Source organism: Pygocentrus nattereri, chromosome 8, assembly GCF_015220715.1.
Source record: "Pygocentrus nattereri isolate fPygNat1 chromosome 8, fPygNat1.pri, whole genome shotgun sequence".
NCBI lineage: Eukaryota > Metazoa > Chordata > Actinopteri > Characiformes > Serrasalmidae > Pygocentrus > Pygocentrus nattereri.
The window spans coordinates 20,419,079-20,446,272 of record NC_051218.1 but is presented as its reverse complement, the minus strand read 5'-3'; the positions used below and the strand labels follow the sequence as shown (position 1 = coordinate 20,446,272).

The 27,194-nt window shown below is 38.9% G+C and overlaps 2 protein-coding genes across 13 annotated transcripts in view; one reads left to right on the top strand and one right to left on the bottom strand.

Annotated features, from left to right (window-relative positions):
* mcf2a (MCF.2 cell line derived transforming sequence a) overlaps positions 1-8,930 on the top strand; it is a 46,945-nt gene extending 38,015 nt beyond the window's left edge. For 5 of the 12 annotated variants that reach the window (XM_017707120.2, XM_017707118.2, XM_017707122.2 and 2 more), the window contains 5 exons: positions 2,722-2,822; positions 3,662-3,774; positions 4,870-4,982; positions 5,722-5,825; positions 5,996-8,930. In XM_017707120.2, coding sequence (XP_017562609.1) covers positions 2,722-2,822; positions 3,662-3,774; positions 4,870-4,982; positions 5,722-5,825; positions 5,996-6,036 — 472 coding nt within the window. In that variant the 3' untranslated portion in view covers positions 6,037-8,930. Of the gene's footprint in view, positions 1-859; positions 993-2,721; positions 2,823-3,661; positions 3,775-4,869; positions 4,983-5,682; positions 5,826-5,995 lie in introns of those variants that run through there. The other 7 variants (XR_005130580.1, XM_017707119.2, XR_001858261.2 and 4 more) reach the window with 7 other exon arrangements.
* Positions 8,931-15,477: 6,547 nt separating this feature from the next.
* On the bottom strand, positions 15,478-22,909 carry f9a (coagulation factor IXa). Its single transcript, XM_017707117.2, has 8 exons — positions 22,729-22,909; positions 19,531-19,706; positions 19,384-19,408; positions 18,491-18,604; positions 18,189-18,320; positions 17,364-17,665; positions 17,029-17,155; positions 15,478-16,142 (listed from the first exon to the last, which is right to left on the bottom strand). Exons 1-8 carry the CDS (start codon positions 22,793-22,795, stop codon positions 15,562-15,564), a joined length of 1,524 nt encoding a protein of 507 aa, XP_017562606.1. The 5' UTR covers positions 22,796-22,909; the 3' UTR covers positions 15,478-15,561.
* Between the last annotated feature and the right edge of the window lie 4,285 nt (positions 22,910-27,194).

Here is a 27,194-nt window from a genome sequence, read left to right as displayed (position 1 = left end):
TGCACCAGCAAAAATTCAAGGTCATCTGAAATGGACTGATGTACAGTGGAAATATACCTTTTAGACTATTTATGGAAATAACAGTGGGTAACATTGTGTTCTCCTGGTTGAAGAAGATAAGGTCTATGCAGATTGTTACCAGCGTAAAGTTCAAAAGCCAGTGTCTGTAATGATATGGAGGGGAGTATTAATGGGTAATCTACACATCTGAGAAGGCACCTTTAATGCTGAACATGTTGGATGTTTTGGAGCAATAGATACTGCCTTCTAGACACTGTCTTTTTCAGAGACACCCTTATTTAACATAAGACACCAAGCCACATTCTGCACATGTTACAACAGCATGGCTGCATAATCAGAGAGTGGAGGTGATAGACTGGCCTTCCTGCTGTCCAGAACTGTCTCCCTTTGAAAAGATGTGTCTTAATAGACAGTATGACAACAAATGCCCTATGTGGTTGCACAGCTGAAGACTTATGCAGCAGAAGAATGGCAAAAAATTACACTTTCAGTATCAAGTCTTCAGTCCCCAGTGTTGTTAAAAAGAAAGGTGATGTAACACACTGGTAAACATGCTCCTGTCCCAGCGTATTTTACAAAAAAAATGTGTTCATAAGGTTCAACATAAAATATTGCTTTTTGTACCATTTTCAACATATTAACATTTCTCACTGTCCTAACTCTGTCCGTTTTTAATTGGTTTGAATCAGTAACCACTGATTCCAGACTTTTGATGAGTGGTGTAAGTTTTAAATCTTGCAGGGTTAAGGTGAGTGTGTGATGATGATGGTGATTATGATGATGTGGATAATGGATGGGAGGATGAAGCCGCTGTGTGTGGTTGCCTGTCCTCCTGCAGGCCTTCCCGCGGCGTTCTTAAGGGTTGTCTGCCACGCCTGGACCTTGTGTCCCTATCGGCGGGTGCGTGTGTGTGTCTGCGTGCCCGAAGCCCACACCTCACTCGCCCCTCTCAGCGCCAGTGACGCTCCGTGGTAAAGCGGGCGGGGGGAGAGGGCCACTTTTAATTCCGCTCCGTTACACCATGGCTGCTGTGGTCATTCACTGGCTGCCATTCCAGCCCCTTCCATACCATAGCTTACCGTCCAATCTCTGATATGCACTCACTCATGATTCAGGGTCGCACTTCACTGCCCCATCTCTGCATCAGTTCTGCATGAAATGCAAAGGAAGGTGATAAAGAGTGTTTGGTTGACTTGATGTTTTTGGCTGCTGAAACCATGCTTTTAATGTGGCTACCAGTGAAAGCTGCCAGTTTAATCTCATGTCAACATTAGCTTTCATTCATTGTTAGTCACATTAGAATTGTTTGGTTAAGGCGTCTATTTAAGACGGGCTTTTCGTAGATCAAAGCCAATACATGTATTTCTGTTTGTGCAGAAATGCTATAATCACATGGATGGGTGCTAAACAGCCAAGCTTAGTGAATAAGATCTTGACAAATGTTACTTTTATTCCATTTACTTCTCAGCATGTGGCTCTGCACTAATAACAGACAGTCAGTTTCCCCTTAGACTTGAAAGCAGACTTGCATCTGCAAACATCTGCCAGCTTTTGATTTGATTTATGCTGGGCTGATGGCCAGTTTGGCTTGTGTGTTTCACAGAAAAGTGTTTGTGTGTGTGTGAGAGAGAGAGAGCATTTATTGACAAACCTATATAAGCTGGATTAGTTTTACCTGTGGAGGCACTGTCATTTAAGTGAGAACTGATTTTAATGTAGTATGAATCTGCAATACCCATAGATTTTACAAGACTCACAATTCTACATTCTGTAATTCACTGAATGTTTGGACTGTCAAAATCCAATGACATTTTACTGATAATTAATTGCTATTTAAATAATTACATTTAGCAACTTAATTGTCTTATTTGGTTAATTGGTTAAGTGGCTTCTTGCCAATAAAAAAAAGCAGCTAAAAGTATTTGGACACCTGACCATCACACCTGTATGGGACATCCCATTCCAAAACCATGGGCATTAATGTGGAGTTCTTGTGGTGATTGCATTTTCAGAGGCTGTTTGGAACTCTGTTGTGAGTAATTCAAGGGAGGTTAGGTGAATTTTGTGCGCTACACACTTCAGTACTCTTCATCCCCTTTCTGTGAGTTTGCATGACATACCTCTTTGTGGTTTTGCTCCTAGATATTCCATTTAAAAAAATAGCACTGGCAGATCTAGCAGGGCAAAAAATTTACTGTCTTGTGGCAAAGGTGGCATCCCATAACACGCTGCATTTAAAGTCACTGAGCTCTTCAGTGTGACCCATTCTACTGTCAATGTTTGGAGGAGTGTCCACATACTTTTGGTCATGTAGTGTATTTACCTCAACTCAAATGGATAATAATGCAGCCAAATCACATTCTGTTTGTTGGAGTGTAAACATATGATTTTAATTTCATAGAGAATTGAGATGGGTGCTAATAATTGCAACCGAGTAATTGTGTAATAATAGTGATAGTCAGAGATTGACTGACATTCACTGACAGCAGCCCTTTTTGTCAAAAGCTGTGAAACTACAACATGTGAAATTATTGCATTTTAAACTGAGTTATCTGCTCTTATTGAGTGAAATTACAGATACGTTATCTGGTATGAATTGGCCAGTCAAATGCTTGACAAATGACATTACACAACCTCCTCTGTTAAAACTAATCCAACTTGAGCAGTGCTAAAATTTACTATATTCCTCCTCTATCTCAGCAAACAGCAGAGAGCGTCAGTCAGCTCGGAGGAGACAGAGTCAGGCCGCAGCAGTCCAGATCCAGCCAGCCACTCTCCACAGCACCAGCGCAACAGGCGCAGTGGGTACCGCACATATACGTACAAAGGGTTATGTGCATATTTAAACCATACATACACACATAAACAACCTGTGCAATATGTGCTCTTGCTATGAGATCGTGAGCTTCCTCCCACCCTCCACAAGCTTCATGTAGTGTTCAATCCAACTATCTGCGCTCAGCTCAGAAGTGTTTTTTTTTTTAAATTATCACTGTACTTCCTCAACCTCTATGCATAAGATATAATGAAAAACTAAGGTTAGGACAACTGGAAAACTGCCAAATTTACCACTGATGAAAAAGATGAAATGGAAATGGTGGATCTTTAAAATGGCAGCATTTGTCACTCTCCAGTCCTTGTGGTGCACTGGAACACTGCAAACTTTCATACACTACCTCATTAAACACCCTTGATTCAGCTCATCAGCTAATTAGCAAGGCCTACATGAACTGAATTCGGAGTGTTAAATTAGGGTAAACACTAATCTGCAGCACTTTGGCCCGAAAGGTCCCCAGTTTGACATGCCTGTCTTACTTGAAGCCCAGATAAACAAACTGAAACTTATTTGGCTCATATTCTCAGAAGAACCAGTTCACTGAAAAAGATCATTATGGGAGAGTTGAAGGTAAATGAGGATGAAGAGCTGACCATAACATGATGGATGGGTACAATCAGAGGAATCTTGAACCAGCCATTCAGAAGCCTGAAGACCCAAACAAAGACAAGATATTATGGAGAAATACTATCCATATATCATCAAGAGTTGAAATCGACTTAACAGCACTTGTATGTACTGCATCTTGGTATTAGATGGTAGCTGTAAATACTGTGAAATGTTAGTGTATTTGTGTGTTTGCAGGCTGGCCAGGTGCTCCACACTCTGTTGATATCTGTGAGGGTCTGGAGGACTGGAGTGGAGCTAACAGCCTCTCCAACCTGACTGACACTGAGGAAGATGACTCTGCTCAGTGGGTGTGTACACTGGCTCTCAGGCTACCATCACATTACAAGTCTTATTGTTAAATATCATTACGATCAGATCCAATCTTTCTGTTTTCTGCTGTAGGTGACCTATATCTGCCCTTTTCCACTGCACAGTGCGGTGCAGTATAGTGCAGTTATAAATCCGTGATGACGCTTTTTGTAGTTATTTCCACTGCCTAGTGAACTGTACCATACCGGAGTACCTGAGCTGAATGTGGTTACACTAGAGAATATGTTGTGAGGATAATTGTCACTGAGTATCAATGTCTTTTGGCTTTGTCAAACCCTAGAGAGCACTCTCAAGTGAGTTCAACATGAATGGGTTATTATGGAGCTTTTATGCAGAATCCTAGCTTGTAAATGCTTGATCATTTTTTATAAAGGAAAGAAACAAAATTTATGAACATACAGCATATAATATTTCACTTCTGCTTACCCTTCTTGTTGGGGTACCAGGCATGCCAAACCAGGACGTTTGGGTGAAGCTACTAATGATACACATCACTAATTGGTTAATCTCAATCACCACAGAATTGTCATGTGTCACTGGGGTCAGATGACCAATGTAAAAAAAAAAAAATACACTAACTAGCCACACTTGGTGTCTGTGACTATCACACAAAATCAAACACAGAGTAAAAGGTAAATCAGAACTTGAAGCTTTGCGATGGTGGATTTGCGTGAGAAATCATGTGACCACACAAGCCAAACCCGCCTACTTTCACAATTCTGTTATGTGGTCACAAGTACTTGACCATGGCATGACTAGTTCTGGATTTGTAACAGTACTATACTCTACTATACCCCCCGGTAGCATAACAGCAACAGTGTGAACAGACTGAATGATGAGATGACGACTATGATATGTGCCTCATAAATAAAGTGTGATTTTTAAAAAGAAAGGCCACATGATCATGTTTTGCATACATGTCTAGTTTTTGACCACATATGAAACCGACTCATCTGTTTGTGTTCATACAAAAAAATCGGCTAACTAACTATGCTAAGATACTCTTCAAATACTCTTCACTGGTGGTCTTCGCTTCTTCCCCGAAATATTGCTTCATCCTGATCTCTTTCCAGACCCCAGGCAGGTACAGAGCCTTAGCAGACTGCCGCAGATACGGGCCTGATGACCTCATCATCAAGTGTGGAGATGTCATACAGCTGCAGCAGGAGGAGAATGACGGCCAGTGGTGTGTGCTAATCTCACTCACTTATTAACATTTAGGTTACTCGTTAGTTTAGCTTCAGAGCACAGTAACATAAACACTGCAAATTGAATCATTTTAATTCGAGGAAATGATTCAGTGCATCATGAAATATCAGATTTCACCAGCATTTGGCGGATTTGAAATTATATTTAAAAATACACTGAACATGTAATTGTAACTGAAAGAAATATATACAGAGTTATGGAATACTGACAGAACAAAAAGTAAAAATCTGTTTGTAGAGTTTTACATTAGTAGTCATCTCTGTAGCCTGAGAATTGTGTGGGCTAAAGGTTAGCATGTTTTAGTGAAAATTGTTAAAATCAGTTCTGTGATTCCAAAATCAGCGCAGTTGAGTTGGCACATTTCTTTTACAGCAGGAGTGTCCAGTCTTATCCACAAAAGGCTGATGTGGCTGCAAGTTTTGATTCAAAATGGGCAGACACACACCTGATTCCACTTGTTTAATCAGTTCTTGTCTTTAAACAGCTGATCATATGTGGTCCTACTTTGTTGAAATGAAATCCTGCAGCCTCTCCAGACCTTTGCGGATAAGATTGGATTCCCCTGATTTACAGAGAGGCATCTTTACCCTCCTTACCATTGCTGTCAATCAATAGATGAAATAAGCCTTCCAGTGCAGTTGTATATTAACTGCACTGTCTTTATGTAATCTTTGTAGTTTGACAGTGTTGGAAAACTGACCATTGGTCTGTAATAGGCTGGTGAAGAATCTGAGCCGAAGGCAGGAGGGCAGGATCCCTGCTGCCAGCCTGCAGATCATTCTGGGAAACAGCAGCAGAGGGCGGTATAGCCGTCTGGGAGGTGAGAGTTCATTTGACCGGAAACCCACATAGAGCCTGTTTACTGTCCTTCAGCTTGACCGTCAGCATTGTGCTGTATGGAGAATTTTTTTATGCAGAGCTTAGGGATTATGCTTAAAATATTATTGTGTATTATGCGGTGTGCTCTGCAATGATCTATGTTCTCTACAGAAGCAGGGACTCGGAAAGCCCGGAAGCTCAGCTCTCCCTGAAGCTACACATCTGATGCTGTTTGGACTAACTGTTGCCCTCAGTCTAACCAGCCTTACAGCTGTGTGAACTCTGTCCACCACGTCTGAACATTACTGCTGTACTTTATTCTACGTTCTCCTGTCTGGGATTTTTCCTGGGTTTGTCTTCCAGCTAGATGTTTTTTAATGTCAGGCACTGACAAATGGATCAGCAGGTTTATTGTACTGTACAAGCTCTTGCCAGCATTTTGGGATCAGATGAGATCCCTCTGTCTTTTTCCTTTTCCTCTGGCTGCTGTGGACCTCACCTTCAGTTACAGAAGGTCCAACATCTTCAAAATGCACATCTCATTTGATGTAGTCATCTGTTTCTCAGTTAACACATTTCAGTCCTCCTGACCCTAGTGAACTCTGGAGTGTTCTACCAGCTGTAGTGTGGCCCATCATTATCCTTCCAGATGTGGCCTTCTGTTGCTGTGACCATCCTTTCACCTCTTTTTGCTCTCCTCCTCACATAAACACTGGCAAGTCTCCATGGACATTCTTTAATTAGGCTGTTGACAATTAATTGGGTGTATAATCATGTTCTGGCTTCCCAACCATGTGTGTTGAAGGTGCTGATTGCTGTACTCTATGCATTTGCTCCTCATATGCTTCAGACAGACACTCTTCTTTAGCTCTTTGAGACCTTTAAGGCCAAAAAGTGTAGTGCCATAATGCCTTTCTTTACTCCCCTACACTGATTGGCCAATATATTACCTTCTATCTGCACTCACTGGCTGCTTTATCAGGTACACCTCCCATATATGTTCTCTTTGTAGGTTTACAATTGCTGACTGTAACCCATCTGCTGTATGTTTTATGAGCTATCCTCTGCCCCGAAACTCACTGAAAAGGGACCACCACATCAGATATTATTTGGCTTATGGACAGTCCTGGGTGGAAGTGCATGTTACAGTTGTATTATAAACATTGCGGGAGTTTTTAAACACTGTGCACACTTACTGGCCATTTTATTACAAACACTACCTTGTTGGTTGATACTCTTTGTAAGTGTGCAGGTAGACTGTACTCTTTTTTGCCATGCACAAGTACTCGTTTTAGGCTATTTCTGAACACAGGACCACTGTTGCCTAGATTATTCTGGTGGTAGGACTTTTTCCATCCCAGCAGCAAAAATTCATTGTGTAAATATTTCATAACACCACCTGCCTCATGCCACAACAACCACGTCCATACCACAACCATAAAGGTAGTCTCTTTTCATTAATAAAATAAATGGTGCAGCAACACATGGGCTATGGTCAGTAGTTGAATACCTGCAAAGAGCCTCATTATGATAGGTGCACCTGATAAAATGGCCAATGAGTGTAGGTACAAGGTACACCGGCAACTCGATGTACAGTATTGTAAAAAAGTTAGAGACCACGCTTAATTGGTTTCATTTCCAGTCAGAAGAGTCTTTCAGTACACGTTATTTATTTTTCAGTATCAGCAAAAAAGCAGAAAATATATGTAACAGCAGATTTTAGCAACGTATGAAATGTATATAATATCAAAACGTTCGGTACTTAATGTGTCCATGCATTGCCTTTTTTTACAGCTTCCATTCTTTTAGGGAGAGTTGATTTCAGTTTTTTTAGTGGATGAAATCTGCAGGGATATTTTTCCACACCTCCAAAATTCAGTCCCAGAAGTTGGATGCATTTTCTTCCTCTCACAGTCCAAATAATCCATCTGGGGTGACCATTCCATTGTTTTAAGGACAACAGCAGCTTCTTTGTTTCATTTGTGTTAACTTCTCTAAGTGGAAGGATAGATCTAAAACTAAAGAGAGCTTGATTTCCTAACTCTGACAGATGAAAGTTTTAAGTACAGTTTATCTGAAAATTGACCGTTTTGGTGGTGTGCCAGGTTTTGCATCGGCATTAATAGTTTAAGTCTAGCTGTCGATTTTCTTTGACCCCCCCCCCCCCTTTAATATATAATTATTTATATCTTTGATGAATAACTTTGATGAATGCTTAGTGGTCGTTTTGACTGGACATAAAATAAATGAAAGGTGGTCTCTGACTTTTGCACAGTGCTATATATCTCATATTCTCTATTACTTGCAGAAGTTGATTAGCAATGTTGTGTGTATAAGTGCAGCTCTCCAAACCTCAGAAATGAGTTTTAAAAGCACTTTAATTAAACTATAGGTCGCAGGATCCACTGGATATTTTAAAAGTGTGCATGTCTACAAGTCCTGAATGAGCCTACTCTTCTAAAAGCACTCACAGACTGCTGGTTTGTTGAGCATTAATGTAGCCATGCCTTCATCAAGCCTGTGGGTGTGAAGTTGATGATTAACTAAGAGACGAGGGCCCAAGCTGGCCCATAGATTAACACACAAGTTGAACTGCAGCAGGTTCCCCACTCACGTGTGTGTGTGTGTGTGTGTGCTCCCTAATCTAGGCTTCCTATTAGAGATCATACCGCAAACATGAAATGTACCCACTGTGTCGAGCGCTTAATTAAATATTGATTGCAGACTTATATGAATTTACCACATCAAATCAAGCCCCCAGTTGGAGGGCTGCCTTTGATATACCAGCGTTTGAAGTGGAAATGAGTTCAGCGACGCAGCAGGAGCAGCTCCAAAGTACACATTTCTTATGTTATTAATTTATTTATTTTGCTATCAAGTTATTCTCTTGCAGTGCTCTGCCAGCCTCTGGAAATCATGTCTCTATAACGTTAAACACACTGCGACTGGCAATACGGGATATTCTAACTGTACACCTTGCATTACTTCTGAATTAATATGCCTGAGTAGCTTTATGTTATGTTATTAAATTATTGGTTTTAATGGGAATATGTATGCAAATTGACTTTATTGTGAATGTAGCAATGTTATCTGTTACATTTTTGTACAGCCCATTGTAAAATGTAAAATATATATTTAAATAAATTATTAAATTATTTTCTAGAAAAATTATTTGAACTTGACACGACCACATTTCTTCCTCTCTATCTTTTCCTGTCTTTTAACATTGGGGCATTGATAGTGTTGCTGTCAAGACCCCTAAAGCATAGTCTGAATCAAATCTGAGGAGGGGCCAAGACTGAGACAAGACCAAGACCAGATTTTATATATATATATATATATATATATATATATATATATATATATATATATATATATACATGTATATCACCACCTAAAGTCAATTTAACATAAACTACATCTTTTTTATTATTAAATAAAATCATAAAATCATAATAATAAAAATAATAACATTCCAATCTCTCCTTAAGAAAAGTTTGATTTTTTAAACCAATAAACATCAATAAACCAATAATGCTCAGTTAAGCCATCCTGTGAAAAGAAATTACCTCAACCAACAGATTTTATGATTTTAATTTTTTTTTTCAGTGGTTTTCAATCCCCCAGTATGCCATGGATTTATTTTTTATCATGGATTCTTTTTTTTTACAGAAATATATAAACAATACAAACATTTAACCAAATGTAAATTTAAATATGACAAACATTTTTGAATATTTGCTATAAAAAACATTGTTGTTTATGTCGAGCTCATTGATTGTTTTGACAAAAATTTTGCTAGTTGTTTTTTTTTCTTTCAGCAGTGAAGTTGTATTTCAGGGCTTGAGAACTGAAAATTAGTGCTCTTTGCTCAGGGGTCTTTTCTAATAAATGGAAAATTTTTAATTGAGCCAGAACTCTGTTTTCAGCTCTCCTCTCTTTAGCCATCCAGCACTCAGTAGCTCCCAAGTCAGCCTTCTGATTAGCTGAGAAAAAGACAAGCTGATTGCTTAAATCCACAGAAGATTTTGTGTTTGTTTGTGTGGGCTGTGAGTAGCACATGTGTGAGAACCTCTGATGCAGAGAAAGGAGTGTTTTATTCTGTTTATTTATTTATTGTTTTTCATATTCAAAAATAATACTTTCTTTTACCTCAGACAGGGACACTGCACTCGGCTGGTCTTGGCAACAATTTCTGAGTCCTTTCTGAGACCTTACTCCAAGACCGAGACAATCCAGTTCAAATGAGGTCGAAACTGGAAAGAGACAAGCCTGCTAGTTTATGGTGTTGAGGCCAGCCTTTAGACCAAAACCGGATGCAAATTCAGAAAACACTTTAACATTCCAGTGCTGTTGGAGTTTTAAAAACACATCAGGGTCACTGCTGGACTGAGAACAGTCCACCATCCAAAAATATCCAACCACCACCGTTCTATGGGCAGCAACCTGTGATGATTGATGAAGGACTAGAGGATGACCTTGAGTGTTGCTAGGCCACATTTACGGGGGCGCTTTGACCCTCCCCAAATATGATCTAGCTCCCTTCCTAAGTAAATGTACTAGTGCAAATCACCTATGGTTTATCCTCATTCACAATAGACTGTAATAGCAAGGCACGACCTGGAGGAGGCGCTGCTGCTGCTCAAAGCCATCTCTATCAGAGAACTTGTAGAGAGGAGAATTACCACTCTGCAATGTCTTCCGTGTTTCTCAACCGCTAGAGGGCAGTCCCGAGTGAGTCCAAACTGAATGGGTTGATACGGAGCATTTGAGCAGTCATAGTTTATAAACGCTTAAACATTTTAATATAAAAGAATACAATCGTTTCCTTAACATGGAATAGCATGAAACATTTAACTCAGCTGATATATTTCAAAGAGCTTTTAAACGCGAGCTACAGAAGTTTAAAACTGCACCTCATGCATGTCCATGACGTCAGTGAACGTGAACAGCCAATGAGCTGCTCCGCTCGCCAATCAATCATCACTCACTAGCAGTAATGCTCGCCTTTTGCTGCCCAAAACCTGTTTACTGTAGAAAAAAGGAAATATATAGGCAAGATTTCTTTACTTTTAGTGAAATTGTAACTAAACTGAAAGAATCGTTCTTGGAAACTGATTATAAACGTTTTTTAAAGTAAAACTTTTAGCCATTGAGCGCCATTCACTCCCATTCAGTGAGGACTCACTCGTGGGCGCCCTCTGCTGTTGAGCAGTCCTGTTTTTAATATAACTGGGGGAATAGGAAGTTGCGAGGCTCCTCACAAACTGGCTCTGCCTCTACATGGTCTGCCTCTCCTGTGATTGACTAATGTAGTCTTCTAACCCGCTTCTCCTTCTGGGCCGCGGGGGGTGCTGGAGCCTATCCCAGCTGTCAATGGGCGAAAGGCAGGATACACCCTTGACAGGTCGCCAGTCCATCACAGGGCAATAAACATTACACCTTATTCAACATCTACGATACACAGAGTGAACATATTCACCTACAATATGGATTTGTGGCAAATTATGGTCAGTGTAGCTGGACGTCTGTCTTTTTACTTGGTTGCTTAACTCTTGGTAGCTAACGTCAGTTAATTTGGGTTTAAATGAGGTAAAAAAAAAGAGAGGCTAGGCTGACGCTTACATTAGCAAACTAGTTGACAAGCCAACTAGTTTATCCTCAGTTCATAGTGTGTGCAGACTGTGAACAAGCAAGCATGGTAGAAATAATGTTATTGACAGCCCTTTATATTGTTTGATATTAGATTTCTCTGAAGTATTTTGAACAGTGTTCTTGTTTACAGTACATTAAAGTCAGTGAAAAGGATGAGGCTGATGTTGTTCCTATTCACCAGATTCTTGCTTGAATTTTCTTGCTGCGAGGCGCCAGAATGAAACTGCAGGATTTAAGGTGGAATGGAAAAAATCAAACAAGAAGCGGATTCAGCTTTGTGTGAAAAGATCATAACAGTTTTCTATCTCCATTCCTCAACCTGTAAATGGAAATTAAGAGGCAGCAACTCCATCCAAAGCCAGTTAGATGAGAAGGTTTTTACCAGTAAAAAAAAAGAAAGAAATTGATTGATCGTCTTTTTCCCCTTGTGTTCATGTAAATCTGAGTTAAATAAAAGGAATGTATTTCTAAACACTGGAAGGGGGGTAGAAAAAGAAGCTGAAGGAGACTGACAGGACTAAAGGAGCAGATCTGATGGAAGTTGATCAAGTAGAAAGAGAGGGAGAGTTGAATAAAGTTTCAAATAAAATTAATACTGAGTTTAATTGAACTAAAATGAGAAGATATAATAACTGTTACCATGACCATTAAATTAACATACCTACAGAGCAAAACCACACTCTTTCTGATTACACCAACTGAGACTGAACTATAATCTGTGTCTCTGAATAATATGCTTAGGACCTTGCAGCTGATCTAAGTGAGAGGAAATAGCATTGTTTGACTTCAGTACCTTTGCTTGATCTGTGCCTGTTGTAAGTGGATGGATATGGCGTTTTTTTATACTAGCTCTGTGCTTAATACAAACTATGAGACTAAGAGACAGGTCTGCTGTGCGTCAGTTTGACCAAAGAACCATTTTTTGATAACTTAACTGAGTATTCAAGACATTATCTGGCCTTTTGTACTCTTAAAGTGCATTGTAAACATTTCTGGGGACATTAAAAAATAATTTTTGGGGACCATGCCCCAGCCTAGTAAAGGCTTAGACCCCCCCTTACATGAACCTGTAGTGATGCCTCTGAGGATGACTAACACAAGCTGTGCAGCAACAGATCTTTCTAACTTTTTTGTCTACAAGGTGGACCAGCAAGGTAGGAGTGTCTAATAAAGTAGATTTAATAGAGCTCTGAATGAATCCAACCACTGCCAAATTCAGCTGGCTAAATTAAACTTAAATGGATGCAGTGATGGCAGAAGACAACAGAAATATTTTTTAAAAGAACTTGACACTAAATTTGGTAACAAGTTTGAAATTCTAATGAGTCCAAAAACATCTTGAATCCAGACAGGAGTCTGTGACTGCACATCAAGTATTACAGCACTAACAATACATTATAAATCGAGACTCTAATGCTATAAAATATTTATAACAGTCATTCTGATATAAGATCATGCTGAATCTGAAAGTGTTTACATTGTGCTTATTTGGCAAAAGCCAACAAAAAGGCAGCATTAAACTAAAATATAGTTTCTTTACTTACCACTGTTTAATAGCACTCTTATTGTATATAGCATAGGCTATATAAAATAAGGGAGGGCACTGAAAGCCAGAATACATCTGGGAACAGACTTTGCATTGAAAGACAGGGTGGGAGTGCTGTCAGGTCTCCAGAGGTGATGGGGGAGATCCAGTGATTTTTTCTGAACTGGGCCGTGAGTCTTTTTAGGCACACAGTTGAAATCTTAAGTAGGTTCCAAGTGTCAGATATTCTCGGCTATCCCCCATTCCTCCTCCTCTCTCTGAAGTGTGCAAGTTCAAAGCTGCGGAGCTGCTTACTTTTCAGGCTCTGTGAGATGAATTTGTCCTTTCTAAAATGATTTCTGCCTGTCCAGTACAAGTGGGTCTAAACATGATGCGCATTTAAATGACCAGGCTATTTTTATGCTCTCCTTAAAGGGCCCATATCATAGAGAACTAAAATGTTTTAATGTTGTATGTATACATCAAAGAGCCAGTCACTCCTCAATCCCTGTAGTCCATATGTGGAAACTAAGCTGACAGCTTGTTTTAAATTCATTGTTTTGTGATGCCATAAACTCAGTTTATATCAACCGGTTCAATAAATGTTTCAGGCCAGTGTTTTTTGAATGAGGCACAATACAGTGAAGCCATTTAAAACAGAACTCATTTACATACATCAGTCTTAAAGGCACGGTACATTTTTATTAATATGTATTATACAAGACAGCAGGCCATAAATCTCCTCTTTACCATTTAGACCAAATTACCTGGTCATTCACTTATTGCACTGTAGCTACAGCTTGTTCCACAACCTGTGGAATTCTTGGACTTATGGCTAGAACCTCACCAGAACCCCTTTAAGAACTTTAAAAATGCACTTATTGCATGCATATTGTTTGGAGGACAAATGAAATTCAGACAGTACAGTGAAGCAGTTAACAGAGTTAAATGCACTTTGATATTGATTCTACAAGTCTCTGTAAATATGCACGACGGATGGACTTCCATTCTTCCAACAACATATTCCCTCAATTGGTGTTTTAGTTGTAATGTTGGAGAACTCAGTCTAACATCCAAAATCTGACATAGGTGTTCAGTTGTGTTGAGATCAGGTGACTATGAAGGCCATAGTATTTGATTTGCATCATTTACATACTTGATTAACACTCATGCCCTCTGGATGGGGGTATGGTCATCCTGTCATCCACTCCCATCAGGGTAAAAATGTTTCATCATAGAATAAAAGTGATCAGTCACAACAACATTGCATTTATCTGCAGTGACTCTTCTCTCTAAATGCAAATGTTTACCAGCCAAATGCCCCCCCACGGCGTAACAGAGCCACTGGACAGGGTCAAGCATTCAGGCCTGTAATGTTCTGTTGGTGTATGCTGTACATGCATTCCGCCCATTTATGGAGAATAAGGCCAAGGACCATATACTTTTTCCACATCTCTGTAGAGCAGCGTCTATGTTTTTTACAACACTGAATTCTCAAATGTGCATTCATCTCTGTAATGAGGGGATAATGCACTGCAGCCCTACTGTAATATCCCTCTCTGGGTAATTGAGAATGGACTGTTCTTGCTGACACAGTCTGATCACAACCTACACTGATATTCTCAACCATCTGAGAAACAGTTGCTCTTCTGTTTTTCCTTGAACATTGTACAGGCATTGGGGTTACTGAATGTGAGCTTGCAATTAAAATTTGTACGCCTATTTAATGTCTTTCCCACAGATAGAAATGCAGACATGACTTTAGTCACATAATTCATTGAAAGCTTTAAAAAATATTAGGTGTGTCCGCTATGATGAACAGACCTGTAGCTGATTCTAAAACTGAGAACGCTGTACAGCATCAGTCATGAAGTTTCTAATAAATGAATATGCAGAATGCCTTCGGCAACTATGTTAAATGGATTGTTACTATTATATGATACCTATCTCTTCATTTATCTTTCAATAGCTTTGGATTGTTCCCCAATTTCTTGAAATACTGTATACAACATATAAAAATACAGCCGCCTACAGAAGGTTACGCACCCCTGGTCAAATTACACGGTTTAGTGATTTGTGAAAATAAGTTAACACATCCTCTACAGAGAACACACTGCTGCACATTTTAATCACTGTTTATTTGCTGAATTTAACATATTGCAAAAAAAACAATAAAACATAAACTGTGGCCTGTGAAAAAGTTAAGGCACATTCTATATTTTATATTTTTTCTCAATGTGTTAAATATATTTAACAAAAAAATATGTTAAATAAATAGTTGCAAAAATATGTTAAATAAAAATTGCAAACTAATATTTGTAGAAAAATCCCTGATTTAAGCTTTTTTTTCTGTAGAGAATGAGTTAACTTCTCAGAAAATCGATAAAACGTGTAGTTTGAGCAGGAGTGTTCAAACTCTGCATAAAAGTATACAACATTCTGGCATCAAGTTTACACTATTTATATCACTGTATTACATTGTTTTGTATTTTATTAATATGAAATGGTTCCAAACAAATGGTCTAAATATTAGTCCTCAAAGTGACAGTTGTGGAAATCACATCTCAACGTCATTGAGTGGTGCTTTTTTGAGGATCCCCATCATGTACTGTATCCACTTATAGTAGCTGCCCACTCGTGTGTACACCCCGTACTTTCCTTTCTTTGCACATTCTTCTCCCCAGCTGACGATGCCAGTCAGGAACCATGTCTTGTGGAACTGGTTTGCGTGAGGCCCCCCACTGTCCCCCTGGCATGCGTCCTTGGCCCCGTCTGAATAGCCGGCGCAGAACATGACGTGTGTGATCCGATCACTGCTGCTGTCCTTACACTCACTTCTATCCACAAACGGCACCTCCACCTTCTGCAGTGTTGTTGCTGGCCGGCCGTTAAAGCGCAGCCGGCCCCAGCCACTCACAACAGCCAGAGAGTCCAAGTTCAGCAGAGACTCAGTGAAGGCTTTGGGCCCCAGGCAAATTGGCCCTACATGCTCAGAGAATCTAATGGGGCTGCGCAGCCGGAGCAGGGCCACGTCATGGTTGTACAAGCTGACGGCAGGGTTGTAGCGAGGGTGCACAACTCTCTTCTCCACCCCCAGGTCCTGCTCCGTGCTGTCCTTTTTGGAAACGTCATGTTCGCCTGCAAAACATGTGGTTGAGTCTGACAGCCTAAACCAGTTTTAGATGAAGCTGTCTAGACCATATCATTGAGAATACCCACTGTAGACTTAATTACTAAGTCAGCCCCTCAGGCGTTTAACTGTATCTCTTCTGTAATTAAGCTGTTCCATGGTGAAGTTGCTCATTTGCTGTTGGTTTAGGACAGTGGTTCTTAGTTCTTTTCCTGAAGTAGCCCTGCTCTGTTTACTATTGTTTCTTTGTCAATTATTTCAATAAGTGCAGTTAAATCACGTTAATTAAAGCTGCACTATGTACATTTTTGTTGAAATTGAAAGAAGTATCATTACTGAGTCAGGAGGAATAAGACCATGTGCTGTGGCGAGTCACCCTGTAAATTTCAAAATAATTTATCATCTACTAATTTACTCTCATTTACAGTCATTGTTACAAAATGTTCTTCCTCATGTTGCATGCAGTTACACATTTCTACCAGAAAGGTCTCTAAATCTAAAAAATTCCCAAAACTTACACATTGTTACTTTTACGAAGGGAAAGAGTGTTACTGTTTTTAGCTAGGCAGCATTCCTTTTTCCTTTTCTATAGTTAACAGCATGCATACAGTGTGAGAAAACACATAAGCAAACCTATTTGAGATCTTTTAACTCTTACCTGATGTTAGCCATTACCTGTTAGCTACATTAGTCTTGTAGCTCTGGAGCAAACGTTGGACACCTAACATATCTAAGCTGTTTAACTATTTTTGAGGTAAGGGGAAAAGTATATTAATTATTTTTTTTGCAAAACTACTTCTTTAATCACCTGATCAGTTGGAACCGTTTTTAGTGCAAAGAAAGCATGAACAACAAGGCAGGGGTGATGTAGGTTTAGAATCTCTAGAGACTTACCCACTCTGACAATAAAGTCTTTATCTTTGCACTCCTCTAGACAGTGGGCTGCAGTAATGACCCACAGCTCACTCACAATGGAGCCCCCACAGAACACCTGCTGTGTGGAGTTCATCACCAGTGCCACCTACAGTACAGCAGTCAGCCAGGTTAGGTTATAAACTGTGTAAATAATATTATTTAAGATTTGGAATGATTATTCCATCATCACTGCTGCTCCAGTGCTGAGTGATGCATTGTGAGCACTTAAAGCCCTATTTGAGCTGCATTAGTTCTGGGGAAGTACAGTAATGTAAGTAAAAACTGATGAGATCCATGACTCATGCTATCAGTACCTGCCAGGGAATTTCTCCCGGCGCTGCTTGGCTTCCACCAACGATGCGGATCCTTGTGTTGAGTGGCTCTGTAGTGTTGTGCATCCACAAGGGTAATTTGGAGCGAGATGGCAAGATTTTGTGGCTCTTATTCACCTGGCTGGTGGTCAGGCTGATGGTCTTGCTGGAGGTGAGGTTGGTCATGGGTGCTTGAGGGACTGGAACTCTCTTATTATTGCCCGCTGTGCTGTTTGCTGTGGTGATGCCTAATGATCTGGTAGAGCCGCCTATGCTTGCTTTTCTTATGCCACAGGGAAACTTCACTGGCAATGCACATATACATATACAGTCATACACAGAGGTTTGAGCACCCTGGTCAAATTACATTTCATTGAATGAGTAACATAAGTAAACATCCTCTACATCCTCTTTTTATATATTTTTTATGTTAAACCCAGCTACTGAAAAGAAATGCTTTAAAATTGGCTGAAAATTATTTTCAGTTGTACAAAAAGCTACAAATTAGACGAAAAGATGTGAAAATTCTAATTGTTTAGCACTACATCTGCATAAGGCAGAAGTGTTCATTTCCAGAGTCCAGCACAGCATAACTATCCTGCTCGAACAGACCTACAGCACCTACTGCACTGAATCAGATGTGTTTGACTACCAAACTATTGCATTAAGGCCCTGTGGAACAGGAAACTCATGGCTTAAGACAGTATTGGAAACTTAAAAAGATGGTGTAGAAAAGGTCATTGGATTCAACTGAACTCCTTTGGAAGACAATAATCTGAACAATAATCATTCTGTGACGCTCACCAGAGGGCAGTGTAATTAGATTACCTTCAGGCTGACACTTGACCTCCCCCACCAGCTTGTACCCAAGAGCACAGGAACACTCTGCCCTCCGATTTCCAACCGGAGAACAGAAATGCATGCAGCCTCCATTATTCACATCACACTGCCTGGGCGCCACTGCGCAGTGCAAACAAACAGTTTCGTCATGCTGGGAAACATTTATAGTCATCAGCAAGATCATCTTGTCCAACACTGGCATGTTGCACTGAGTAACCTGTGCTGTTTTCAACATTCAGTTGACAGGAACTGCACCTCAGCCAGCAGTCTGGAGAGAACTTTGGTCTCACCTATTTCACAGTTCTTTCCAGTGAAGCCTGTTGAGCAGGTACAGACATAAGCCCCCTTCTGGAGCTCACACGTGCCCTGATTCTTACACGGTGCCGATTTACACGGGTTCCCTTCTGAGTGATAAAACATAATATCTATTCACAAATAATACAAATACAAGCTGTGCAAAACTCAGAGACCACCTTTCATTTATTTAAGATCCTGTCAATTACAAAAAGTAAATTTTTCAACATCAGCAGAAAAGATATTTTAACAGAAAATTACACTGAAATCACGACAACTAAATATAATATCAGCATTTCATTATTTAGTGTGTCCACTCTTTGTCGTTATTACCACCCCAATCTTAAACGAGATTTGCTACAAGTTTTAAAATCTGTAGTGATATTTTTCCACTTTGAAAGTTCAGTCTTTAAAATTGGTTGCATTTCCTCATAATCCTGAAGTAGCTTCATTTTTGTCTATTCCCTTTTCTCAGTAAAATCTTCTTAAAGGAAGGACGGACAGAAAAACCTGTGGATTTTTTCAGATCTGAAGAAAGAGTGGAGCTTGATTTTCTCTCAAAGATGAAAGCTTTAAGTACTGTTTATCTGATGGTTTGAGTCTACCAGGCCTTGCAACTCACCTATAATTAGTGGAAGCACCTTTTACCTTATATTTAATCTCCTTAGGAATGTTTCCTGAAATATGAATTTCGTGTACTTATTAGCAATTCAGACTGGAGTGGTCTCTGACTTTTAAACAGTACTGTATATAAAATATAAGCCAGTACGTGTAGCACTTTTAACTTTTTACATCTCAGATTTGTCCTCAGTTTATCTCCTGGCAGTTTAGACACACACAACTGCAAGCTCTAGTCAATACTGCAGTAAATAATTAAGCAAAGTCATACCAGCATAACCTGCCCAGAACTCCATCTGAAAAACATAACACAAGCCTGCAAGTTTAAAGCTGCCTCTCCATTAAGCTGTAAAAAAGACAGAACATTTCAGTAAAGCACTGAGTCTGGTACAGTAATATGACTTCGTCTCTCATTCACCGTTTTCTCATCATTTTCAAAGGCTTCTCTGGCTTCCTCCAGACTGCACCTTTCCTCAATACATTCCCTCTCCACATTCCCTTGCAGAAACTCCTCGAAAGCCCCTGTGTTGGCCCGCCTGTTCCTCTGCAGAACAGCATCTGCGTCTTGTTCATCCAGGAACACAGCCCTGGGTGCTTCAGCCAGGGAAACGGAGAGAAAGAGAGAGCAAATTTAACCTTAAAAAAAAAAAATAATCCAGTACTGTGCAAAAATCTTAGACCAGCCAAACATAATTGTTTAAAACTATTTATTGGTGCAGTAAGTCTATTTTACCTTAATTAAATATAATTACAATAAATGCAAATAATCATTGAATATATGCTGGATCTGTAGTATGCAGTTCATTACCACAGACAACAATTTTGACGTTTCTCTGACACGTGAGACCAGTTGACCAAAATACACTCATATACAGACCATTCTACTGAATTATTCAAATGGAAGTCTCACAGTAAAAAATAAAATATAAGTATATCAGTATTTAGACCTCAGTATATTTATATATAGATATATTTTAAGCTACATGTATACAAAGTCATCATTTATAAGGTGCTTTTAATTGGGAGGTGTCTGTTCCAAGTCCTAACACCTAAATTTAAACCTGTGAAAACAATACTTATATTTCTTTAATGTTGTTTTTAAAAATATATGTTTGCGAAGTTGAAAAATTTACATTTTAAATGTGTTTTTTTTTCAATAAATAAAAAATGTCACTGCTAAAACACAAAACATGGGCCAAATTTATAAAATGCTGTATTTACTGTGATGATTAGGGCAAATAGCGTGGTGTTAATATGTTTGCTCATTCATAAATGAGGATAATCATATGGTTTCCTGTGATTTGAGAAGAGGCTGTGTGTTTTGTTCATTCACATATGCTAGCAGAGATTCATAATGCGACACAATCCTGCAAAAAATAAGGCCTGAAGCACTCTGAGGGTAATTTTCCCTGTAAGAAACTGATATAGATTAAATGACATGTGCTACAATGTTTTCAAACTTGTGTCATATCGCATGCAACAAATCACACATACAGCTTAATCAATATCTTTAGAAGACTCTTTTTGATCCATTTGGATGGAGCAGCATAACAAACCTACCTGCTGCAGTAGGAGAATAGAGGAGAAAAAAGACTCACTTGAAACTGATTTCAGATTGACAAATTTAACTGGCACTGAATTTAAAGCTGCCTCTTTTTCCTGCATTAATTTCAATGTATGGTGAATCCCCCTCCAGTGAGTGGAAAGCAGGTTCAGGTTGTAATCCAAATAAGTGAAGAGTAATGTGACATGTTGAGCTTCTTCTTACATGTTCAAACTGACTGAGTTAGCACTGAATCCTATTTTTTGAATTACTAAGGATTTTCAAAGAAATTTACAATTGCAATTTTTTCTTACAAGTCAAAACTGAATTTGTTAATATTTACATTTCCACATGTGCAAATCAATTTCTCATTAAATATTAACTAGTTGAAATGTATATTCACACGTGTAAACCAAATTAGTGAGATCAAGAAAAGTTGCAAATAAAAGCTTGCCATAATAATTAGAATTTCAGCATCTCTATCTGTGATTTTTAAGTGTTATAAAAAAATACCTCATGTTAAACTAATTACAATGAACTGAAAAGAGATTGTAGTTTTTCCCAATAAGAATCTTTCTTACATGCTAAAATATAATTCCCACTATTAAAATGTAATTCAATTAAAAGTTGAATTTTAAGATGTTAAAATGATTAGAATTTTGTTTGTGTCATTTTCCGACAGGTAACACCTCATTTCTTGATTAATAGTTAACAATATCTTTACCAAACGATTTATTTACCAACATGTCAGCACCTTTAAAATTCATTGCTCTGTTTCTGAGAAATTTGGTGTTACAAGCCTGTTTCTTTGTTTTGTTTCTTCAATTTTGACAGCCAACCGAAGCTTCACTTGGTATGGAGTATTAATATGCATGACCTCATTTACATGTAGATTTATTTGGCTCATGTATAGGACACTGGTGAAAATTCCACAGTGTTAAGACACCAGCATGCTAAGAACCACCATGGTAACTTAATGAATAAGCTATTACTGTCTCATACACTTTGCCTGGCGTAGCACTGTTACTGCCAAGTATTATGTATCTGGCCTAATGAGTTTTAGTCCATAGGCAGAGCCTTATTTTAACTGCACCTCTGCATTTTAGAGATGGAAGCAAGACTGCATCCCCATCCCTCATGGCCACATGGTGAGCAGTTATGTCCCATTGTTTTGAAGTAAATGTGAAGTAACTTGTTGTCTGTGGTAACTGACAGTATCCTACAAATGCGACAGATTAGGCTTACAAATGTTTTAGTATCTGTCAAATACAGTAAAAAGTAAGACTAAACATTCACTGTTATTTTGTGAGATCATTAGAAGAATACAGGTTAAGTTGCTCTTCTTTTTAGTCTACATCTTCAGCCACTTCATGGATCCATGTAGTTCCATCATCAACTTATTTGATTTAACATAGCAAAGTATAATAATGTGAAAAACAACATGGTTCAGAAATCATGTATTACCGGAGAGCAGTAGATATCAGATTTTGGTGGAAGATTGTGGGAAAGAGGAATTTGGTCTTATAAATGATTTACTATGATGAATTCTGCTCAATATGACCAGAGACATAAACAAACAAAGTAAAAAAAGGTCCATTTTGATTTCAGGTATTGATTAGTTGGCAACTACAATTACTGGGCTATTTCAAAGAGAAGTTTAAAGAGAAAAGGTGAAATAAACACCCTGACAGACATAAAAACACAGATGTTAGTGTTTTTCAAAGCAAGCAAACAATTACTGTGTAAATAAATAGCTTTAAATAGAATTATATCTAGTGGCCTAATACTTCCGAGCAGTCCTTTATTTTGGCCTGGGTGGTTATTGTTGTATTAGTAGATTTTAAACACACCCATACCTCATGTATTTAGGATCAGAAAATGTCCAAGCAAATAAACAAGTTCCACATGATGTTGAAGTTCTAAACCAATTAGTTTTCTCCTAGAATGCACAAGCCAGACAGTGTGAACCCTCATTTTTAAGGGTGAAGTATGTGGCCTCTATTGAAACCCACAACATCCATTTAAGCATGGTAGAGCAGTTGAAGTGTAATATGAGGCGTAGGATGGTCTCACCTGCTGAAATGTGTAAGCTTTGCTGTAGCAGCACCCCTGACAGCAGAAGCAGAGAGAGTATTGCCATGCCTACCAAAAGCAGATTTAGTCCTTTACCACGCTTCAGTCGGGGGCCATATAACCTCAGCCCGAACTCCAAAGTGCAGCTACTATGTTTGTTCTACCCACGCAAACAGTTTTGCAGTTTGCATATGTGAGAGTGAGTGAGTGTGTGTGTGCATTAGAGAGTATTTGAATATGTGTGTGTGAGGAAGAAGGGTTATTGTGAAGTCTATTCACAATCACTTAAACATTAACAGCACCCTTTCCCCATCTGGCAGTAGATTATAATTGCAGATGCACTATAATTGAGGCAAACACTAATTTGGTTTTAACTGTTCATTTAAGTAATTAAATCTGATGTAACTAATGTCCCTGATCAATTCTAGGAATGTGGACAACAGAAAACTGTGAATGAATCCTTCAGACAGACATATCATCCAGCACGAAAATACTATTATGAACCTTCATTAAGAATGAATGATTTAGTCACTGTTTTCCCTAATATGCTCAAATTAAGTCAGAATTAAAGAAATATTGTGCAAGGTAACTGACATTAAATGTTACCTCACCACCTTCTGGTGATTTGAAATGATTTTTGGTGCCTTCATGCTCCACTAGATGGCGCTCATACTCCAATTACTGTGTCAGAGGACTCAGGGGTTGTTTTGTGCAGGAAAGCCATAACGAATGCAAGGTGGGGTAATTTAAAAATACTTGGCTGTCTGCTAAAATTTTGACCTGCTTTAGCAGACAACTCACATTAGCTGTTAGAGAATAAACATCCAAATCTGGGCCTCTACCATATTTTGACAGTTGTGTTCATTTATTAATCTTTACTGGTAAATATTTGTGTTTAAAGTTTAAATTGCAGGCTCAGGACCAGGTTTGAAGTTTTAAAGGAATCCTGCAGCATTCAAACATTCTTATAATAGAAGCCATCACCTCCATTGGCTTCAATTATACAGTACTGTGCAAAAAAATCAAACATCATTTTCCAGTTATTGGGTCAAAATAACCATTATGTACAAGTTCCTCATTTTACAATAGATATTTCTATAATTGGAGTTGTTAAAGATATAGAGAAAATGAGACTCCTGACAGCCATGTCAGGTTTATCAACCTGATAGACCATATATCATCTTTGAGAGAGAGGGGGGAATAAATCAAGCTCCACTCTTACTTTAGATCTGAAAAAATCCACAGGTGTTTCTTTCTATAAAGGCAAAATTTGCAAATCAAACAAAGCATCTGCTGGCATTCTCAGAATAATAGACTGTCCACCCCAGGGTCCAAATGACTGAATGTATTTGGGATTACTTGAATCGTGTGGAACAAAAAATGCAACTATCTTCTAAGACTGAACTTTGGATGTGTTGGAAAATATCGCAGGCCCTCTTTACACCTGGTCATTTCATGCGTTCTGTTATTTTTCTAGCATCTGTGTAATTTTCTGTTAAGTATTTTTTTGCTTTTACTGAACAATGAATAGATTATACTTAATGGGAATTAAATAAAGGAAGGGTGTTCAATGAGTTTTGTAAACACGTTTACTTTAAATATATATAGAAAAACATTGTATGCTACAGATATGACGGATAGTGATTAGAGTGGCCCTGGGGTATTCCTTTAATGATATTCTAAGGCCATTATATGCTCAGGAGGAGTTTACTGTCTCAATTAGAAAATTCTGAAAGGAATTAGAACATACTGAGCTCTATCAGTGTCCCACTGCAGTCATTACTTCATAAGTAGCCTTTCCCTCATTCCTCCATTAGACATCTCCATCAGTTGCACTGTCTCCAGCTCCAGTGATGCCTATAACTGAGGCACCATGAGAGCAATGAGAGGTTAAACATGACCAATTGGGCTAGCTAAGATTTCCCATGTGCTTCACAGACGTGCCATTAGCAGCTATGGCTCCTTCAGTATGCGTGGTGTTAATGGCAAGCTGGTGTGGGTGGTTTAGGGAAAGGAGCTGAATAGGCACACTGAAAGAAACTTGGTCTGCGGTTCAGTTCCACAGTCTGTGGTTTAGAACCCTTCGCCATCTATCGCCAGTCCACCCTCTAGGCGTGCGCCTCGGGGACCCCCTCGGCTTCTCGGATGGAACGGTCATATCGACCGTGGGCTTTTTCATCTCATCTAGCCATTACTGGACTGAATTATTCATACTTAAGTAATTAACACTGGCCATCAACCCCACTGCACCAAGAGCCACTCAACTGAGGCAGGCAACAGTGGCAGAAAGTTTTTTAGGCACGAGAGGGGGTGTTGATAAGAGCCTCTTATACAAAGCAATCAACAAACAGTGTAATTGTAGCCCAAGGCCATTTTAGAGAGTGTGAATAATAATGACTGCATCACTCCAAACTTTTTAAAATTGCACCACTTAATTGATGTAAAACCTTTTGCCCTTGAATCTTAAATTGGGTGGTCATACTTTATATAATTCGGTGAAAACCGTACATGTATTTTACAATCTGATTAGATTACACAAGACTTTTAAGGAATATGCCAAGTCACAATCTTTATCATATTAATGATCATGACAGAAAATGTTTACTTGAGCGTTTATAACAGAAGCCAAAGTGCTGGATTCATCAAAACACCCACACATATAAGTGCAGTCAATGTGTATGTACTAAACCAAAATGGGGAGTCAACTCATTGACTCAGACTCAAGTTGCATGTAGACTGACTCGCAACTTGAGTCGGATTCGCCCTAAAGTGACTCGCAACTCAACTCAGATTTGAGACTCATGACTGAAATTTCCTCCTGAGAAAAAAATGAACAAAACTAAACTAGATCAGTCAACCTACTGAGCCCTTAAGGGACTGTGGTCAAAAAAAAGTTACATTGCGTCATTTACATTCCCTCACAAATGTTTTGCATGACCTCACAAAAAATTTACATTGCCTCGCAAATGATGTGCTTTTCAGAAAGCAAGCAAATGTAGGACTAGAGGTGCCCAATGACATTGCCTACATTAGAGCTTTGTTTTTAGCATGTTCCCAGTTTCGCCAGTCTATGCTGAATTTATTTACTGCTGTCTGCACTCTCTGTTGTGTGAGCTTAAGAAAAGCACAGCTTTTGCAAGCAAATGCAAACCGTTTGCATCATAATGCAAAACATTTGCAAGGGAATGTGAAACATTTGGGAGGGAATGCAATGTCATTAACTTTTTTGTTTTAAACACAGTCCCTTAGGGGCTCCGTACTAATCCAAGTGCAGTAAATGAATAAATGTTTGATTTTGGTCCAACTTTACGTACTTCTTCTTTTAATTTTGCTGTGTTGTTCTCCCACAGCTTGTCTAGTTTGTACAGCTTCCAATAAGCATTACAAAAAAAAACAAAAAAAAACTTCAGTCTGTTGGACAGTACGAAGCCCAACATGCAGTTAATGAGGCAAAATGGCTTGAACTGTTGGCTGGCATGGTAGTTGGATAGCAACATGCTAGCAAGTGCTATTATATATATATATATATATATATATATATATATATATATATATAGAAGTGATCAGCTGATCTGCTTAAGTTTAGTAAATTAACTGCATATCATATTCCTTTAAAATCTAATTTTTTTTATTCAGACTGGTTAGTGCGCTAACCTGCTAGCTCACATCCTGTATAAACTAGAGACTACCCAACCATTCAATTTTTTTTTAAATCTTCTATAATTAAAGGCTCGTCATTTGAAGCCATGTCAAACCTGACAGATTTTTAGTAGTGGGTTACTTCTGAAAAAGCTCTAAATAAAACCAAATTAAATCCTGGACTAAAAACTGAAGAGTCAGATTGCACTTGGATGCCAGAGACTTGAGACTCAAGACTCAAGACTTAGGATTCAGGACTCAACTTGGACTTGTGAACAATGCATTGTCTTTGACAAAGTGAGTTTCAAGTCATTATTTTTTCTGTAAGTGCAAAATAATGCATAGAATTATTGTCCATATCAACACTATGGTACATATCCAACATAATGATTAGACTGACAAACACTGGAGCATTTCTTTAATACTTCTAGAGCAAGTGACAGTTGTTACTTAAAGAGATTGATGGTGTCATATACAGCATGTTTTTAATGCATCACTTTGTCACCTTTTTCACCTCTTGTTTGGGGTGAAGGCCATGTAGTTGCAGAGTACAAGATTGGTTTAATGTACAGTGCTGGCCTATGTTTTGAGGAAGACTAATGGTAGTATGTAGGAGCAAAGGCTGATTTATAGCAGCATCATTGATTCCCATACTGTGCGTCTCCGGGCCTGCCACAGGCTGCCGAGGAGCTGGGAATTGGTGCCATCTCCAATTAGACCAGCAGCCATAAAAAACCAGAGCGATCGATGGCAGACCACTTCTTTACCAGGGAGTGTCAGGCCTTAGCTGGACTGTGCATGTTACTGTTGGCTTTTTAATTACCTAC